This window comes from Salvia miltiorrhiza, chromosome 3, assembly GCF_028751815.1.
Source record: "Salvia miltiorrhiza cultivar Shanhuang (shh) chromosome 3, IMPLAD_Smil_shh, whole genome shotgun sequence".
NCBI classification, from domain to species: Eukaryota; Viridiplantae; Streptophyta; class Magnoliopsida; order Lamiales; family Lamiaceae; genus Salvia; species Salvia miltiorrhiza.
Window position 1 is genome coordinate 59391152 of NC_080389.1, and position 20555 is coordinate 59411706.

The 20555-nt window shown below is 35.6% G+C and overlaps 2 protein-coding genes across 2 annotated transcripts; one reads left to right on the forward strand and one right to left on the reverse strand.

Annotated features, from left to right (window-relative positions):
• Nucleotides 1–1826: 1826 nt before the first annotated feature.
• Nucleotides 1827–9704, forward strand: LOC131014887 (uncharacterized). The gene is made up of 18 exons (XM_057943031.1): nucleotides 1827–2459; nucleotides 3180–3249; nucleotides 3351–3935; nucleotides 4020–4169; nucleotides 4256–4369; nucleotides 4638–4696; nucleotides 4871–4937; nucleotides 5074–5125; nucleotides 5227–5319; nucleotides 5451–5534; nucleotides 5676–6040; nucleotides 6854–6915; nucleotides 7587–7656; nucleotides 8068–8148; nucleotides 8284–8385; nucleotides 8713–8837; nucleotides 9034–9121; nucleotides 9289–9704. Exons 1-18 carry the CDS (start codon nucleotides 2389–2391, stop codon nucleotides 9400–9402), a joined length of 2352 nt encoding a protein of 783 aa, XP_057799014.1. The 5' UTR covers nucleotides 1827–2388; the 3' UTR covers nucleotides 9403–9704.
• A 154-nt stretch (nucleotides 9705–9858) lies between these two features.
• On the reverse strand, nucleotides 9859–13296 carry LOC131014926 (probable serine/threonine-protein kinase PBL7). The gene is made up of 5 exons (XM_057943105.1): nucleotides 12970–13296; nucleotides 11679–11872; nucleotides 11327–11516; nucleotides 10708–11099; nucleotides 9859–10601 (listed from the first exon to the last, which is right to left on the reverse strand). Exons 1-5 carry the CDS (start codon nucleotides 13052–13054, stop codon nucleotides 10335–10337), a joined length of 1128 nt encoding a protein of 375 aa, XP_057799088.1. The 5' UTR covers nucleotides 13055–13296; the 3' UTR covers nucleotides 9859–10334.
• Nucleotides 13297–20555: the final 7259 nt, after the last annotated feature.

Below are 20555 nucleotides of genomic sequence, written 5' to 3' on the forward strand. Positions count from 1 at the left end.
TATACAATAATGGAAACTGATCTGCATTATACTCTAATACATGAGAATATGCATTTCATCAGAAATGATGTTCTCAATACAAAATCGTATCAGTCAAAGGATTAAGAATGGATGCAAGAATCATCATTTTATTCTCATTCCATTCCTGCATACCAATTATGCCGTTTAGTTTAGAGTTTAGAACACTTACAATTGTCTTATTAAAGTATGCCAGTAGTCCGCAGTCCGCATCGTGCAGACATGCGACGATGAAATTGATAACATGAGGATATAATCCACACAATAAGTTTCGAAAATCCATAACCAATATTGAGTTTTAATATTAAATTAATGTCTAAATCTCAACTTCAAATTTATTGGGAAAAAAAACCAAACAAACATTCTAAAAAAAATAAAAACCAAACAAACTAGCTTTAATCAGTATTGGTTTTAACGTTGGATTAATATTTAAATCTCGTTTTTATATTCATGAAATAAAGTAGAAGGGAGGAATATACAACGCATTCAAAAATTGTGAAAATGTTATAAAGATTATGCCTAATTTATATAAAAAGAGCCCAAAGTTGGAGATTTGTATTTTGAAAGGAAAATGTGCAAGAATATACCAAATCACCTTCCCCACCTATTATTTCCCCAAATATAATGTATTTGAATAAATCTTTAAATGGGATTTGACAAGTTAAATTTGGAACTTTATTTACTAGTACTACAATCTTCAGCACTTGAGGGGCCTACATGTATCTGCAAATAATTGAGCATGATTATTTACTGCCTTTATTGTCTTGTCATAAAATTTCAAACTAAAGTTTTTTCTCTTTTTGTTCCTTTTAAAAATTTAGGTCAAATAAAGTCCAGTTTAAGTTTGAGGAACTGTATATTTTGAAGGGTTAATTTGTTCTAAATTTATGGTACAGATTATTAGTAAATTCAGATTTTTATTTTCATATTCTATCAAATTGGCAAATAAATATGCAAATTTTGATGATTTTTGAAATTTTCTCAAAATTAAAGTTTTGATAAACTCAAAACTAATGTGTCATTGAAATTTTTAGACATGGAGCTAGAATTTTCTAAAATGAGTTTTAGAAAATTCCAATGATACACCAATTTCGTTTCGATTAAAATATTTAATTTAGGAGAAATTTTAAAAATTATTAAAATTTGTGTATTAGTTCATAAATTTTATAGTAAATGAACAAAAAAATACATACTAGTAATAGTTTATAATTTGTAGCCATTTAACCTTATCTTTAAGTATCAATCAACATGTCTTCATCTTGGAGGCCTCAATTCAATGAACCATAATTCCAAAAAGTATGAAATGCAAATTCGAATGTGTCATGATTCAAAATTACTTAACCGAGTTTATATCAATTGAAATTACACCATAATAATATTATCATTATCAATTATCAATTATCATTATCAATATACATGAAAGAGAGGTAAATGCTATAGAATTTTGAATTCTTTTTGAAGGAAAAAAACATTAGTATTTCCCTTGTGATTCTGATAAAATTCCAAATTAAATTTTAGAGAAAGAAAGAGTGCTTCTTCTAGAATCACATAACAAAACTTAATTAGATTTTAATTGTCTTATTGCGGGAAAAAAAACAAATGCAATTTTAAGCAAATTGACTTTATTATTGTTTAATAAGGCGACCTAGCCGGTGGAAATATATTGTAAGAAAAATCGTACTAGGTTTTAATAAGAGAGAAATTTAAAATGAGTAGAATGAAAAAGATGAATGAATCCAGAAAAATACTATGTGAAGCGACCCATCTATAAAATTTTATCCTAATGCAAAATTTTAGACCTTTGCAGTATTTAACGTGTATTTTTAAGAATTTCCAAGAAGAAAAATAGAATTTTCAAACCTTTTGGATAGCAACACAAAATACTACAGTAGTATCCAAAATTGAATGCATCAAAATTGTCAACTCCATTTTACAGTTACCTTTTTTTCCCTGCAAATTCACTCCATTTGCTGAATTTTCTCTGGAATTCCGTGCTAAGAAACAACCCCTACACATGTTTAGATTTCTCTTCGACGGTAAACTCGCGCTTTCCATGTGATCATACCCACACCCGACCCTACCCACACCCCCCCACCCACACACCCAGTACTAATTCAGTAATTCTAGTGTGGAAGCTGCTGCTGCTGCGATGACTGAGGCTGACGGACTGCATCTGTAGCCAAGAAACAAGAAAATAAGATGACCCATTTCTCATTTATCGAATCTACACTTTAATCCGCTGCAGAAATTCCAGGCCGAGATTTGCGCAGATCAATCGGGCTTCAGAGAAAATCTAGGACCCAGAGAAGTAGAAGTGGGAAAAAAGATTTCTTTTTTCGGAGTTGGGTGTTTTGGATATCGGTTCCGACAATGACGATCATAGGAGGAGCGGCGGCGGCTGGCCCGAACCCAGCTCCAGCGATTTCGCTTGATCACAAGAGGTATGTGGGTTTATTTTGTGCTACCTTGCTTTTATCTTTTGCCGCGTGGCCCTCATTTTGGTTTCTTGGACTTAATTGGAGTAGCTCTTTTAATCCTTTTCTTTTCCCTGTGTTGCTTTCTTTTTGATCTGCCACTTTATCGTTGAGGAAATGTGTCTGTCGGTTTACGATCCGGGGGATTTGTTCCACCGACAGTTAAAGAATACATGTTTGAGAATGATGACTGAATGGGAAGAGATGAATCATCTAGTTTTGGATGAATCATAGAGATTATAGATGTAAATTTGTGTGTGGTTGTTTGAGTGGTAGTGATTTGAAATTTGTGATCAAGGTAAAATGCTTGAGGTGGTGGATATGTAATTGTTGCATAGGTGAGTTACAAAATGCTTATATCGTAATGGCTAATGCCGTTTTTGGTTTTGAGTACGGATCATTGTAGGCTAATTCTAGGTGTGGAATAGTCAAAAGCATCACAAATTTGCATTTTGTGGTATTAAGAGAGATTAAGTAATTTAAACAAGGTTCTAAAAAAAAAAGTAATTTAGACAGAGTGTCATAGTATTTGAATGAAAGGAGTTCTTTTAGTTGGCTAGGTTCTCTGGCAAAGAAACTTGATTTAGGTAAAATGAATGCAACTGTATCTGGATAAATGTTTTATTTTCTTGTATGACTCGGCATTTGACTCGGCTATTTTGATTTCCCTTTGAGTTGAGTAAACAGGGATGCTTATGGGTTCGCAGTGAGACCTCAGCATCTTCAAAGATTTAGGGAATATGCAAATATATACAAGGTTTTCTAATCCTCTCTAACAATTCTACTTAATCTTCAGGTCAATATTTTTTTAAATTTTCTACTTAAAACTTAAGTTTATTTTATTTAATCTGCTTTTAGGAAGAGGAGGAGGAGAGGTCAGAGAGATGGAAGGATTTTCTAGGAAGGCAATGTGAATCTACTCAATCTGGTGACTACATTGTTGCAAAGTGTGATGATGAATCAACTGCTGAGGATAGTTCAAAAGATGGTGGTGAAGGTAAAGATGCAAATGGCAGGAAGCCTGAAAATTTGAGTGAAGAGAATAAAGATGCACCATCTGCATCTGAAACCAAAGTTCATCAGGTCAAAACATGGGCAGAAATCAGACCTTCTCTTCGAGCCATAGAGGATTTGATGAGTTCCCGTGTGAAAAAAATAAATGTAATGAAAAATGAGCCAGTATCCGGCATCAAAAAGAAACTTTCTGCCATTGAAGAGGCTAGACCTGGAAAAGGAGCATCTGAAGAAGACTCTGACGAAGAGTTTTATGATTTGGAGAGATCTGAATCAGACCCCAATCTACAATCCCTTTCAGCAGACACCACTCCTGCTTTGGACTCAGGGGTTGATGGCCATGCAACTCATTCGGAATCTTTGCCTCCGTGGAAGGAAGAACTGGAATGTCTTGTTCAAGGCGGGGTTCCTATGGAACTAAGGGGAGAGGTAGATTACGCTTAATTGAACTCTATCTTGAGTGTTTTTCTCTTATACACTTTTATCTATTCATCACATCTCTTGAAATTACAGCTCTGGCAAGCTTTTGTTGGTCTTAGAGCACGCCGATTAGATAATTACTATTACAAATTGCTATCTCCTGAGACTAATGAGGACAGGAATCATGAGTCAGAACTAGAGTGTGTAGGTATACCTGAAAAATGGAGAGCCCAGATTGAGAAGGTTATTTATTCTTCTTTACCTATTGAGTATCATTCTTTTTGCTAGATAGAACTATTAGAAATCCAATTTTATTGATTTTGTAACAGGACTTACCTCGGACTTTTCCTGGTCATCCTGCTCTGGATGAGGATGGTAGAAATGCTTTAAGACGTTTGCTTACTGCTTATGCCCGTCATAATCCCTCTGTTGGATATTGCCAGGTATTATTCTCGCATTCATGAACAAAAAAATCTATGTATTACAGATTGCATCCTCAAGATATTGACTGCTTAGCCAATTCTAAATCCTCGCCTTTATTGCTTACAAAAGTTTTGTGCTTTGGATAATACCAGACAACTTGCACTCATTTTGCTAAATTTTACTCACCTTTGGTTAAATAATTCAGATTTCATTCTTTGCTAATTGCTGTATTTCCAAGATCATGCTAGTATCATTTGTCAGCTCTGATTTTATTTATAATCTATGCAGGCCATGAATTTCTTCGCAGGCTTGTTATTGCTTTTGATGCCAGAGGAAAATGCATTTTGGTTAGTTGAGATGGTTTTTTTACTATCTTTTTTGCATATTGAATAATTAATGGAGCTGTTAAAATGCTGCATTTTGCGTGACAATCTAATTTTTGCTTCCTAAAAATGCATAAATTATACATGTTCAATAGTTCATATTGGATTAGGCAGAAATATAAGTTGCTTGACTTTCAGGACTTTAGTGGGGGTCCTAGATGACTATTTCGATGGGTATTACTCAGAAGAAATGCTGGAATCACAGGTACTCCTTGTGTTTTTTTTTTTTTTGCAAGTTGTTTACTTAATATAAATAAGAGCTGAAACCAACCAATCTGTTTTAGTGGATCATAGTCAAATGGCATTATATAATTAGACTTTCTTGTGTCTTCTCTTGGCAGGTTGACCAACTAGTTCTTGAGGACTTGGTGCGTGAAAAATTTCCAAAATTGGGTTAGTCCCTTTCTTTATCTATTTTTAGATATGCGCCGTTTCCTTGGCAGACTTTCTTTTGGCCATTGTTTCTGCTCATTATCTGATTGTTTGTGCTGCAGTAAACCATCTCGATTACCTGGGGGTGGAGGTGGCATGGGTGACTGGGCCATGGTTCCTCACAATATTTATGAATATGCTTCCATGGGAAAGCGGTCAGTCCTATCGGTCTTGAACCATTGTATATGGTTTAGCTTGCCATGTTAAAACCTTTGCACTCTGTTTCTTGTTGTTGTCCTCTATAAATTAATATATATTAAATCTCATGGATTAATTGTGCCTTCAGTGCTTAGAGTCTGGGATGTGCTACTCTTTGAAGGGAACCGTGTCATGCTATTCCGGACTACACTTGCTTTGATGGAGTTATATGGTACAGCCTAGTGACGTTTCCAATTGATTTATTTGATATAAAATCAAAATTTGGATTCATAAACTCTTGTGCATTTTGCCTTATGAAAAGTTTATTTACCCTTTTATCGTATGAGTCTTATCTTTGTTCAGTTTTGTGTAGGACCTGCATTGGTTACAACCAAGGATGCTGGAGATGCAGTCACACTGCTTCAATCACTCGCTGGTTCTACTTTCGATAGTAGTCAACTTGTCTTGACAGCTTGTATGGCTTATCAAAATGTTCAGGAAACGCGACTACAAGAACTAAGAAATAAACATCGACCAGCTGTGAAGGCTTCACTAGAAGAAAGATCAAAGGACATTAAAGCTTGGAAGGTTTCCCAGGGTCTAGCTTCTAAGTTGTATAGTTTCAAAAAGGATCCTGGTTTTATAGGTGTTGATGAACCAGAACAAAGGGATATGCAGATGAATGGTGACATATCGCATGATGAAGAGATAGATCCTGTAAAAGATCTCAAAGAGCAGGTAGCCGTTTCCTACATATGTGACCCCTTTGTCTGATCGTTCAATAGGTTCTGTTTTCCCATTTCATCCTCTCTGTGTCACTCACACCATTTTGTTTGAAGAGAATCCTGGAATTAATTGACTTGGTTCAACTTTCACAATGACCCTTATGAAATGGTCATCATTTAATACCACCACAAAACAGTTGCTTCTTCTAATTATCACTAAAGAGGTGGAGAGTTGAATCTACATTAATCTCTAATCCTTTTAGTGATGCATCTCTAAGACATCACTGCCCTAAGAGACATTATTTTATTTCCACTGAAGCTCTTATTAAAATTATGTACTAACTATATACAATTTATTTGATGATTAAAAAAAGAAGAAGAAGAGTTGATTGGTAGTTTAAAGGGAATGGGAATGGGAATGTCTATGGGTTTTATAATGGTGGGGGATGAATATGAGTATGACTTTGGTTTCCTCCCTTCTTGGGGATACGGGTCGTTGCCTACTTTTTGGAAATGGAAGTGGGTGCGAAAGAGTACCCCCCCCCCCCATCTTGAATACCTCATACCAAGCACTTTCAATGTAATAGCTACATCTGAATTACACATCAATATTGCCAAAATAACTGTCATTTGCTATAATTTAGAAGATCTCGTTATACTAATCACTGAACTGATTATCAAGTTCAATGGCTGGTGTGCAGCTTTACATTATATGCTAGGTTTTATGTTTATATTGATTGTGCTTGGACTGTCTTATTTTTATGTTTGTATGGTCATAACATCTTATCCTCCCTTTAACTTTTTGAGCCTTGGTTGTATTTTTCAGGTGGTGTGGCTTAAGGTTGAGTTGTGCAACCTGCTTGAGGACAAAAGATCTGCTGAACTAAGGTAGATGACTTTATTTTTTGGCAGCTTCTCTGAGGATAATCGACTATTTCAGTCTTGGTTGAGTACCCACCCACGTGGCTCTTTAAGATTTCCAAACTCTTAAAATAATCTCTACTCTTGACTGTTACTCCATTAAATTTTGTTCTGTGTAAGCATCTAGCCTTGCCTTGTGTAATTAGTCTCTGCAAAATAAACATATCGCTGTATGTTGGTTCGTGACTAAGAGTACCAAAGTGGACTTTTAGGCTCAAGGTATTTTGGTTCCCTGTCAGAAATTTTCTCAAACTTCTATGAGATCCACTTGATTTTATATGCCTCCTTCATTGTTCTGATACTTTCTCTTATATATATGTATATGTATATATATATATATACACACACATATGTGTGTGTGTGTTTTATGATTTATCCTCTCTGATATTCCTAATAAAAAAGTTTCTTGTTAAATCATGAGATATTCTGATTGTGAAATTCGTAGAATCAGAGAGATAAAGGTTCTGCAAACAATGTTCCTTGTATTATATCAAGTGTATATTTTGGATTTCAAATTATCCTTCTTTAAAAGAATTTCACTTCTGATGTTACTGAATTGTATTATTTTAATTCTTATATTTTTGTGGTTTATCTGCTTTACTTATAGTTGATGCATAGTCTTTAATTTATTCTTACAGAGCAGAGGAGCTTGAAACTGCACTAATGGAGATGGTCAAACAGGATAATCGGCGGCAATTGAGTGCAAGGGTATTAATAAGCTTGATGTGCTTAGATATTGAAATTATTTCTTTAACATGGCCCTTCTGTGAAGTACATTACTGTATATTGGTGCATGCTAGCTATTCACAATTCTCCAAATTTAGTGAATCGATTTTCTTTTGAAATATATATACTTTCCTTCCGGCCATTATGATCTTATGTTAGCAGAAGCTTTATGAGTATGCTATCACAGGCCAAACCTTGGGGTCTTACAGAATGATTCGCTACAATGCCTTTGATATTTTGCACTTTGAAACTTGTATATGCGAGGATATAGTTGGTTTTAAATCAGCAGAATTCATTATAATCTTGCACCTGCTGCAGTCTGATATTGCTTCTGTCATCCAATCTAATTCAAACTATCCAACCTGATGTCTGGCCATTGGTATGTGGTTTTAGGTTGAGCAGTTAGAGCTAGAAATCTCTGAAATTCGGCAAGCCCTCGCTGATAAGCAGGAACAAGAGAATGCCATGCTTCAGGTAGATTTTACTAGATTCGGTGAATTTCTGAGTGCTCTCTCTCTCTATTCATTTTTCTTTTCTTTTCTTTTGTTCTTTTGTTTCTATCTCTACTTTTTGTCTAATACAAAATTGCATTGTTGTTTTCCTTCACAGATTTTAATGAGGGTAGAACAAGAACAGAAGGTGACTGAAGATGCCCGTATGTTTGCCGAGCAAGATGCTGCTGCCCAGAGATATGCTGCTCAAGTGCTTCAGGTTTCTCAGCTTTTTCATAGTACATACTTCATCAATTTCTATGCAATGAATCTAGAATCACCAAATCTGATCTATGTCCAAGAACAGTAGATTCTAAATCATTACATTTTTATTTTTTTCCGAGGCGATTGATCACTACATTTAAACAGCATAATCGATGCAAATACCATCATTATCTGATCTTAGTTCTCATATTAGGAAACCTAATGTTTGCTTTTACAAACTAAGCTGGTTACTGTTCCATGCATATTATCAGACGTTATCTTGTGCGCGATACTTTAGTGCCTTCTGTAGATCTCATCACGCTGTTGGGACCACCACGTGCAGGAAAAGTACGAAGAAGCATCTGCTACCCTGGCTGAGATGGAAAAGAGGGCAGTCCTGGCAGAGTCCATGCTCGAGGCCACCTTGCAGTACCAGTCGGTTCAAAACAAAGCACAGCCTTCTCCACGGTAGCCTACTTCTTCAAATTTATTACCTAGTTGAATAATATTTTCTTTTCATATTCTGAAATTTCTTTATGCTGTATAATTGTTTATTCTTAATCCATTCTTGACCTATTCCACCGTCTTTATCCTATCATTACAAATTCCGTTCCTCAAATAAAGCGTCCTTAGTGATCCACGGTTATATGTATTTTCTTTGTAGATCCACGCAGCAAAGTAATCAAGACCACTCACCCGAGATTCAAACAAGAAAGACTAGTTTGCTTTCTAGATGGCGTGACAGGAACAAGGTGAGTAATGAAATCCGCTTTCCATACTAATGGTGATATAAAGTTGGTTCGCGCCAAAGATCTTCTTGCTAATGCTGAAACTTATGTCACCTGCACATAGAAAGCAGTTCCAATACTTTCACTTGCCATGTCTATTCTGCTTTAATGAAAAAAAATTGAATGTGCAGGAGAAGCCAACGGGCGCTGATGAGCCAAATGATGAGAAATCACAAAATGAGGGACAGAATTCAAGCTTGAAGCAGGACGACATCAATGGCCATGAGGCGCAGGAGAAGGTATAAGGGAGTCGAGGCAACTGTATATCTTGATACGCATTAGAAGCTGTGAGGATCCATCAAGCTACTTCTCGGGCCATGAAGAGTTCTCCATTTTTGTATGATTGTCGATCAAAGACAACTCATGGAGGTTGAATTTTTTGTTTCTTCATTCATTGACAATAATTTGGTTGGTGAGTAAAGAATTATGACAAGGAACATGGGGGTTTAGAGGTTTGATCAAATTATAGTATGCTGTTATTCTTGTACAAACATCTTCATAATGAATGGTTGCTGTTGCATAGATATTATTACAAAATTTATGTGCAGAGTTGTGTATCCTCAAAATTGCTTTTGTTATCACTTTTAGTAGTCTTTATTTATGATACTCGACCATATAATTAGGTGGGCTTTTGGACTTATTATACCATCATAAACATCAAGATCCTAAAAATATAAGGCAGTAACATAATTGAAGGCTTATGAAAGCAATATGATGTTTATAGCCATTCGTATTAACATTTAAATACACGATCTTCAAGTACACGTTAGAGACAGGGCTGCAAAAGAGGAGGAATAACTGAATAAGGCAAAAAAGAGAAGAGAGACAGAGAGAGAGAGAGAGACCAAAGAATCAAGAAAAATCTACATACAACAACAGAAGGAAACTCTTCACAAAAACATCATCACTCGGATGGGGGCTTCACCATTTTTACCTTCTTCTTCATAACTAAAGAGAACCAACGACAGCTCTGAACGAACCTCATGACAAATCCAAACTCCGTAACAGCACCCAACATGATGCAGCCAGTGGTTGCGGATCTTCGAGAGGATCAAAAAGTTCAATATATTCATCCATCCTTCAAACCATTCTCAAGGGGCACTTACTTTGGGTTTATACAAACCTTTGTTCATGGCATGGGGAATCTTAAGAGTAGCTTATCGACTGCATTCCGATATCATCGCTGTTCTCTTCGCATTCTTGGAGTTGAGGAGCCTGAACTTGGCCTTTGAATGGGCTGAGTCTCGGGGTCATATTTTTGTGAAGCAAGATAAGTTAAGGCCGTCACCACATCCGCCATTAGAGGGCGCATGTTTGGTTGCTCCTGTACACACATTGCAGCGACAGCAAGAGCTTGGTACAATCCCCTAGCTGGATACTGGCCTTGGAGCATCGGATCAGCCATTTGTGAGAACTTCCTACGGTCTTTAAATAGAGGTCGAGCCTGCAAAAAGGAAAGCATGAACAGTCACATAATCAGTTGGTTGCCTACGCATTTTTCATTAAACAAACAGAACATGGACAATCTCACTATACTACGTATGTCTTACCCATGCAACAAGATTGTGTTCCCCGGCAGCTCTTGAATTGTCAATAGCCTTTCTGCCTGTAATGATTTCTAGAAGGACCACTCCAAAACTATAGACATCCGACTTTAACGTGAGCTGCCCCGTCATGGCATATTCGGGTGCACAATATCCATATGTTCCCATCACTCTAGTGGATACATGGGTCTTATCACCAACAGGGCCTAATTTGGCCAACCCAAAATCAGAGAGCTTGGGGTGATAATCTTCGTCGAGTAAAATATTTGAACACTTTAGATCTCGATAAATAACAGGTGGGTTCGCTTTATCATGCAAATACTCCAAGCCCTTTGCTGCTCCAGCAGCTATTTTCATTCTTGTATTCCAATCGAGACGCTTCTTATCTGGTGGAAGGTCTGTCATGTACATGAATGATGGATTAACTTTACACACCAGTAAAAGAGTGCAACCAAACGATAATTCTCAAGCAATCAATATGATTTTATCAAAGCAGAGCCAAGCACCGAAAACTTTGTAAATTGATATTGTAATTCATCAATGAAGTCATCAGGGTTTTAATTACATTTCGTAGTCCATCATGTGAAACGTGCATATTGAATTATAAAGAATTTGTAAGACATACCGTGTAGATGATCTTCCAACGATCCTAACGGCATGTATTCATACACCAAGAGTCTCTGATCTCCATCAGCACAGTATCCAATCAAGTTCACTAAGTTCGGGTGATGAAGTAAACTCAACATCAAGACTTCAACAAGAAATTCCCTGTTTCCTTGCAAACCATTGCGATCAAGTTGCTTTATAGCCACAACCTACAGAATGGAGCACAGAGGAAACATGTTTTAACACTAACCCACAGTGTCATTTGAAAACGTTGCACTATCAGGCACTAAACCACCTAGTATAATTTAAATGTTCAATCTAAAATAAGTAACTGCTTTGATTCAACAGATAAAAGAATAACAGGGAAAAACCTGGTTAGTGCTCTCTAGTCGTCCTTTATACACTCTGCCAAATCCACCTTCACCTAAAAGACAATCAGCTCTAAAATTTTTGGCAGCTGTGGCCAATTCACGGAAGGTAAACGTGTGAGCAGCAATGTGACCAGATCCTCCGTCTTTAGAAGCTTCCTTCTTTACATCAAACAATGGATTCGCCTTTAGTTTTTCTGCCATAAGGAAACAAAAAGAATCAAGATCCATATTAAAATGCAAGGAAATACAGAAAACAAAATGCGACGAATAGCTGGAGTTTCCTAGCACGATTGATATCTCTAATGCAGAACTATTGATAGCTCACGGCCTTTCCACCATTACTCTATCAACTATCAACAGCATACACTTTTACATGTGAACGCAAGAATGGCTTTTTAATTCAAACTCAATGCGGCCCTTATGGTAGTTATTCAATAGTAGAAAGTCAGGAAGTTAAATTCAACGTTATACTAACACTACAATGCAACTGAAACACAAATAACGTTCAACGAATAACACAATGAAACTACACTAGTACAACGGGGCTTTCAACACCTTCTAGAGCTTAAGAAGCCAAACAAGAGCAGATGACAGAAAGAGCGACCACAATGAATCTACAGTTGCCCGTGACAAATCGTGAAGGAACAACAGAGACTCCTTCACAACTTTCACACAACTGATCTCAGAACAATCTGATTAAACTATTAGAGAGAGAACTACGGAGACATAATGTGCAAATTTTAACATGAGCTAAGCTAAAATTATCACTTAATATAAGTAAATTGCAAACTGAGTTGGTGCATAATCTGCAAAGATTTAATCTTTACACAGAAATTACGAATCACAATTAGCTTAATTCTTTCACAAATCTACAATACTTGGCTCATTATATATCCCCCCCCCCCCCCCCCACACACACACAAAAGGGGGGGGGGGGGGGGGACCTTAAACTCACATAAAACCCCATTAAAATACAATCGACGGTACTGAAAAAACAGCTCTTTCCACCAAAACAAGTTGGATCAATAAATTGCATAAACCCCAAAATCCTGCTCATACGATCGAACCTGGCTCATTTTTTCCACATGAAAATGCAGAAAATAGAAGCCCCACAAGCGAAAATTAATATATATATATATATATATATATATATATATATATATATAAATTCAAAATAATAAATTAAAAGATATAATAAAGGGGGATAAAGAGAAACTAGAATTCTGACACACCAAATGCACAATATCCCATAGATATTTCCTCTACTATCCACTTCTACAAACATCTATACCTGAAGGGATCTGATCATCCGACTTCTTATCATGTTCTCTCTTTACTCTCTTCTTCGATTTTCCAGAACAAAGGAACCAGCCCATTTCTGAACTCTCTCTCCCCCTTTATCAGAATGCGAGCCCTATGTAGGAAATAACAGAGGAATTACACTCTGCAAAAAGAAGAAAAAGAAAAAGGAAGAAATGGAGAAGCCGAGAAGGAGTGGGGGGGCCAAGAATTGGAGGCCAAACACGATTTGAGGGAGTGTAGAGAATGAGAGAGAGAGAGAGAGAGAGTGAAGTTAAAATTCAGACAGGGTTCTTTTGGTTTGGACCTTTTCGCTCTCGGTTCATTTCTCCTTTGTTGGTCCCTTCTATCTTGACTTATTCTTAACAAGACCATTAACTCTTCAAAATTGCAATTTGGTATACTTCTTGTTTTTTTCTCAAAAATCTTAAATACAAATCAAATAAGGTTTGGAATTTCTTGAGAATCAGCTGACAAACAGCTTATATAAGATAATATGCATACTGACATATAACGTTTTGGTGCACTTAAAATTATCTAAGACATAAATTATTTTTCGATTAGATTGCAATTATCGTAAAAAATAAATAAAAACGACATTGCAAAATGAATTTTATTCTTTCAAAGAGCGATCAAATGCACCCAAAAAACCTTTTGACGTACATCAATCTCATTATAGAAAATTACATTAGTTTAGGGCTTAGAGCTTGCTACTTGTAACAAGGAGTAGGAAGATCAAAAGGGATTAAAAAATGTGCAATTTTTTTTTATTTCACTATTTAAACAGAAATAAAGTAATTATTATGGATTATGATCCCTTTCCTCTCATTTTTAAAACAAGTTTGTAACCAGTAGAAATTCGATACATAATCCCTTTATTTTGTGATTTCTAATTATTTTGCATTGTTTTTATGATCCTAACATATGAAATAGTCTTTATATAAATTATTTTTTTGATTTTTAATTTGACCAATTTTAAACTAATGTACATTTTAAATGATATACGGAGTACTAATTTCAACCACTTTCGCTAATTAAATGGAGTATTCGTCTTTGGTTGGGACGATAGAAGTACCTTTCTATATAAGTTTGGTTAGTTGAAGTTTTATAAGAGATCGATGTGAGGTTGAAGATTTTAAAAAATAAGAAGAAAATTAATCATACGTAAATTTAATGTTATAAGATATGATGGATGATTGATGTGCTGTATTTGCTGTTAATTATATATAGACAAAGTTTATTGATTTTGTATGATTTTAAAAATTGATGAATAAGAAATAATTTAATACTACATTTGTCGATCGATGAGGGAAAAGACAATTACGTCCTCCACATTTCTTCTCTTGCCAAGCATAGGATGAGGGCAGGATTGTCTTATAAACTAGTACTCTCTCTGTCCCACGGAGCATGACACAGTTTCTTTTTTGGTCTGTCCCATGAAGCATGACACGTTTCTAAAAATGACAAAAAATTTACCTTTTATTCACATTTTCATTTTTTTCACCTACCACACTTAACACACAAAATACCAATTTCTTAATTTTCGTGTCGAAAAAAAATGTGTCATGCTTCATGGGACGGAGGGAGTATTATTCGTATTACATGAACTAATGAAATATAAGTTGGAAATAGACTACTTATTTCATTCATTCTACTTCAAGAACAAAAAAGAAGAAAAGAGGAACATAAACAAATGAAAGAAACGATGTTTAAATATATCTGAGATACTTTTTAGGCCAGCATTTTTGTATGCAATGACGGCATAATCGAGGATTTCTAATTTATGAATTATATTGTGGTCAAAACCGTGTTTTTTTAAAAAAAAAATATTAGATTATTATATATCAATCACATTTATATCATATACTATAACATAGTAGCATATTACATATATGCATTGTGACTATAAAAAAGTCGGAAACATAGTCATTATCCGTAACATGCTTTGGATAAATTTTATTTTTATAAATAGCAAAAAGACTAGTAGAATTAAAACTCGTAATTTTTTAGAATAAATTTATCGACGCCAGTACTGAGTTATTGAAAGTGAAACATATAAAATTTTTATTTGGATAAAAAGAGAGGAGAAAGAAACAAAAGCCGAAAGCCATATTTTGTGGGTTTGTTAAAATATTTCGCCGCAAGCTTTGGTGAGAGAATCCAGGTGCTCACGACCAATTGTTTGAAATTTCTACTCAAGATATATGATGTACATTTTACAATAATTTTATAAAAAATATAACATGCCAACCTTATTATAAAAATCCAGTTACTGAAACACAATAAGATCGTATTGGGCGTCAGCATGAATGAACTTGCGTGAGTATGGATTAAATGAATGAGATTCAAATAAATTAAATAACAATTTACTACTACTATTTTTTGTTTTATATTCAAATAAAATTTTGATATAATAATTTATACGTTTTTTTTATTAAGTCGTTTAGATAAGCTAATATTATAATGTTGAATTTTTGAAAGCTTTCATTCCAAATACCTGATTATAGTATTAATTGTAGTTTTTAGTATGATTTTTGACTCAGAGTTACAAAAAAATAGTTTAACCTTTGAAATATTACAAATATGATCCGATATATTTTTGGACTGAAAATTATGACATGAAAGGCCCGAATATGTCGTATATACATTCTAATTTATCATGAAAATTACGTGGAGATATATATTTCACTTGAACAATAAATATGACCCGAACTTATATGATTTGTTGTCGTTTTTATGTTCAGGTGAAAATTATATTTCAATGTAATTTACAAAATAAATTATCCATGTTGGATTAGGGGCTTCAATAATGTCAGAATTTTCAACAGAAAATATAGGCTCTTGATATATTTACCAGTACTCTGCATCCAAACTCAAATAATTTTGTACTAATATTTTAAAGATAATATTATTTGCAAATAGGCTAAAAAAATATGTCATAAACTATGATTAGCCATACAAATTCTAAGAATTATTAGATGTACGAATGTTTATTTCATTCCAATTTATATATAATATCCCATAAAAGAGGCGCTTTTTTACCATCAATTTTTTTTCTCTCCTCTCAACTTTTCCACCAATTTTTATTTCTTCTTTTTTTTCTATTTTAATTATTTTCAAGAAATCATATCGTTAACTTTGATTCATAAAAAATATTCAATATGAATATTAAATTAAAAATTACGAAAAAATCTTTAATTCATTGTAAAAATATTATAAATGAATTTGAAATAAATAAGATATATTTGTTTGAAGTGTCAAAATTAATTTTTGTTCTCTGCTCTTTATCTATAATGTTAAACATCATATTATTTTTTCTTAATTTTCGTTTGTTGATGAAAAAACAAGTAGATGTCATTTTTTTTCCTTTCAAAAAGTTTACCTGATTGCTTAATTATACTTTATTTTAAATCTAAATAATTTTAAATGATAGTTTTTAATGTCATTAAAGAGAGGGAAATTTGTATTAGTTTTAATATGAATTTGTAAATAAAGAATTAGTTATATATCTTAAAATTATAATTTAAATTATTATATAGATTTATTTAATACTTGACATTATTTTATTAGAAACCTTAATACCAATAATAATTAATAAAAGAAAAACCAATTTAATTAACTATATCAAATAAAGAACTACCATACTTCTAAAAGAATATTTTTTAACTATTAAATAGTACTAGGAATTAATTGGAATACAAGTAAATAAATTCGCCTATAGCGTAGGCTTTTGAGTTGAAATGCATGTCCTATGATTTCGTATCATATCGCTCGCTACAGTGTATTCTGGCATTCATGCTTGAAGCTTTGCTTAGTAGTAATGATTAAAGTGTGGCGTGTATGTTTTCAAGAAAATAAAATAAAATAAAAATTTTATTTCCAAGCTACTCACCCATAGTAGTATGACAAGGAAAAATTTCATGTGAAATTGTTTTAATAAAGTTTATAATATATAATTGGATACATATATATATATATATATATATATATATATATATATATATCCAAATATTGACTCGTATGATTTTCACACTCATCTTATAAATTATAATACATTTTGGATTCTATACGTTCTCATCTTTCTTTTTATTTATTCAAGGAAGAAAAGACAATCTCAAGAGTTTCTTCCGCAACACCTAAAGAAACTAGACATTTTTTCTTAGATTATTATGCATTTAATAACAATTATTTTGCCCCCTTTTGCGATGATTTTGGTGAATGGTAATTGAAAACTTTGTCTTGTCTTAGCGCTTTTCACGCACAATATTTGGTTAATGATGTAGTAATCAGCCTAATTCATTCATTTATTTAAAGGGATAATTGCTATAAAATATACCAACTTTTACATTTTTTTAATTTTGCACATAAATTAAAATTTTGTCTCTAAATATACGAAAAAAAATTCTTATGATTTTCTACATGATGAACATTTTCGGTGAATAATTCGTTAAATATATTGGTGTATTATTGCAATGAAATTTACCTAATGTTCAACCACATCATTTAAGAAGAACTTTGTTTAAGTCACGTAGATAATTCTGATTTCTACCTCAATATTCGTTCAAAAAAAAAAATTCATCGTGTGCAAAACTCAGAAAAGAAAAAGAAAAATTTATGTATTTGAAGCTAAGATTTTAAGTTCACGTGCAATATCATAAATATGGTCAAATTCATATATTTTGGTGCTATTACTTAGGGAAAATTGCACCAAAATACACAAACTTTGCCAAAAATCCAAATTTAACGCAAACTTAGGATTTTACATTTTAATACACCAATTTAAGAAGTTGTTCAATTTTGACACAATTTTGAATTCCGGCGACCGGAATATTGACGTGGCAGCCGGAATCGCCACGTCACACACACACACACACTCCACCCTCTCTCTCTCACACCCCACTATCTCTCTCTCCACACGTCAGCTTCCCCCCATCCCCCCCCCGGTCGGACCCTCCCCCTCCCCCAGAACCGCCGTCAGCCACTCTCACCGGCTTTCCCCACCACCATCACTCTCTCTCACCGCATCTTCCACCGCCGCCCCTGCTCTCCCCACCACCGCACCTCTTCCTCCACCGCCTTTCCCCACCACCATCACAGATCCGCCGCCCCTGCTCTTCCCCACCACCACCACACCTCTTCCTCCACCGCCTTCCCCACCACCGCACTCCCCACGACTCTCTCCCTCCACCGCCCTTCCCCACCAACAAAATCGACAAGGGATTAGGGCTCGATTTCTCCTCAAATCCAAAACCCAAAACCCGAATTCACCTCTGCAATTCCTCGATTCAGTACTCCGACAACGCGTTTCTGAGGACTACGACCCCGATTCGGTACTCCGACGATGGGCTCGGCGGTTGTGGGAGAAGTGGCGGCGGGTGGTGGGGGAAGAAAAAGGGTCTGACGCGGTGGGAGAAGGGGGAGGGTCCGACGGCCGCCTGCCCACGCTTCTTCTCCAGCCCCCTCTGCTGGGGCAGCGGATATGTGATGGTGGTGGGGAAAGGAAATGGAGGAAGAGGTGTGGTGGTGGGGAGAGCAAGGGCGGCGGTGGAAGAGGCGGTGCGACGCGGTTCTGGGGGAGGGGGAGGGTCCGACCGGGGGGGGGGGATGGGGGGAAGCTGACGTGTGGAGAGAGAGAGAGTGGGGTGTGAGAGAGAGAGGGTGGAGTGTGTGTGTGTGTGACGTGGCGATTCCGGCTGCCACGTCAATATTCCGATCGCCGGAATTTAAAATTGTGTCAAAATTGAACAACTTCTTAAATTGGTGTATTAAAATGTAAAATCCTAAGTTTGCGTTAAATTTGGATTTTTGGCAAAGTTTGTGTATTTTGGTGCAATTTTCCCTATTACTTATTTAAAATATTGTCATTTTTGGTGATCTTATTGGTTAATGGTTAGGGGTGAATTTGGATAGAAAGACAAGGAATACAAATTACTCCCTCCGTCCCGCTAATAATGGCACGTTTCTTTTCGGCACGGAGATTAAGGAGAAGCAAGTTAAGTGAATAAGGAGTGTGGTGTTTGTGATTAAGGGATTATTAATTGTTTCTAAATTAAGAAGATCACAGCAAAGCATGATCACAGCCAAAAATTTCAAAAAATCTGAAACAAGATTTGGCAACATTTTCGACTTTTCTTTCTCCTGCAACAAGATCACAACAACATAATCTGAAAAATTCAAATTACTCAACTAAAAATTCCAACAATTTCTATAACCAAAAATCAACAAATTCCAAAACAAAAATTCGAAATTGAAGAACCATCTGCTATCCATCTGAAATAGAAATTCAAGAACCATCTGCTATCCATCAAGAAACAAAAAATCGAAATTGAAGAACCATCTGCTATCCATCTGAAATAGAAATTCAAGAACCATCTGCTATCCATCAAGAAACAAAAAATCGAAATTCCATATTCACTAGCTGCTATCCATCTGAAAGAGAGAGAGAGAGAGGCAGGGGCGTGTCTATCGTCACCTGAAATCGAGTGGGAAAATTGGGGATCTAGGGCTCGGTTCTTCTGCAGAGAGGGGTGTGAAGTCGCTGGAGTCTGTGGAGCACTCCGCCGTCGCCGCTGCTCCGCCGTCGCCGCTGCTACGAGCGCTAGGAGGTGGTGAAGTCGGTGTAGGCAGCGCACTCCGCCATCGCGCACTCCCACGGCGCTGTGTAAGATAGAGAGTAAGATAAAGTGAGAGATAGATCTGAGACGGACATGGAGGCGGAGTGAGCGAGGAAGAAAGAGGGAGCAGAGGCGGCGGCGACGACCGGTGCTGCATGCGCCGCCCCGACTCGCAGCGACCGCCGCAAACAAGAGATAAAAGGGAGATCGAGAGGGAGAGCAGAGAGAGGGCAGGAGAAATAGATCTCGAAAGAGAGAGAAAGAATGGGGTTACCTGAGACAGGGTGGAGGCGGCGGAGGAGGGTGGGTGGACGCGGAGTCGCCGCGCCGTCGCCGTGAAGGAGGGTGAGGCGGCGAGGGTGAGAAAAAGAGAGTAATCGGCAGAGAGAGAGTTAGAGTGAGGGTAGGTGTTAAAGTTGTTTTAATTAGACTTTTAATTAGTGTTTTAATTAACATTAATTACTCCCTTATTTTTTCCAAAATAGGAAACGTGCCATCAATAGCGGGACAACCCAAAAAGGAAAACGTGCCATTATTAATGGGACGGAGGGAGTACATCGACATTGTCATTTGTTTGGATCGAGATTGTCACATAAAGTATGTCTAAACAAAGTTTACATAAAATGAGATCAACGAAGTGTGCACTACAACTATAAAATTCTATACAGCACAAAAAATTATGAAAACGTGATAAATAATAAACTGAAATTTTTGTAATATGAAATGTGTAGCGTACCTTTTATAAGCTTTATAAGAATTTATATTATACTAGATTTTATGGACTAACCAAATATTTTTTGAAAGCCTCCTAATTATCAAGGACGCCTACTAATGTAGGCTTTTATCATTGGGTATTTCAAGACAAATTTTGCGTCTCATTGAAGTCTACCTTTCAATGTACTCATTAATTCAAAATGCAAAGTACACTTTAATTGTCGGACGATTTATATGATTATGAATTATT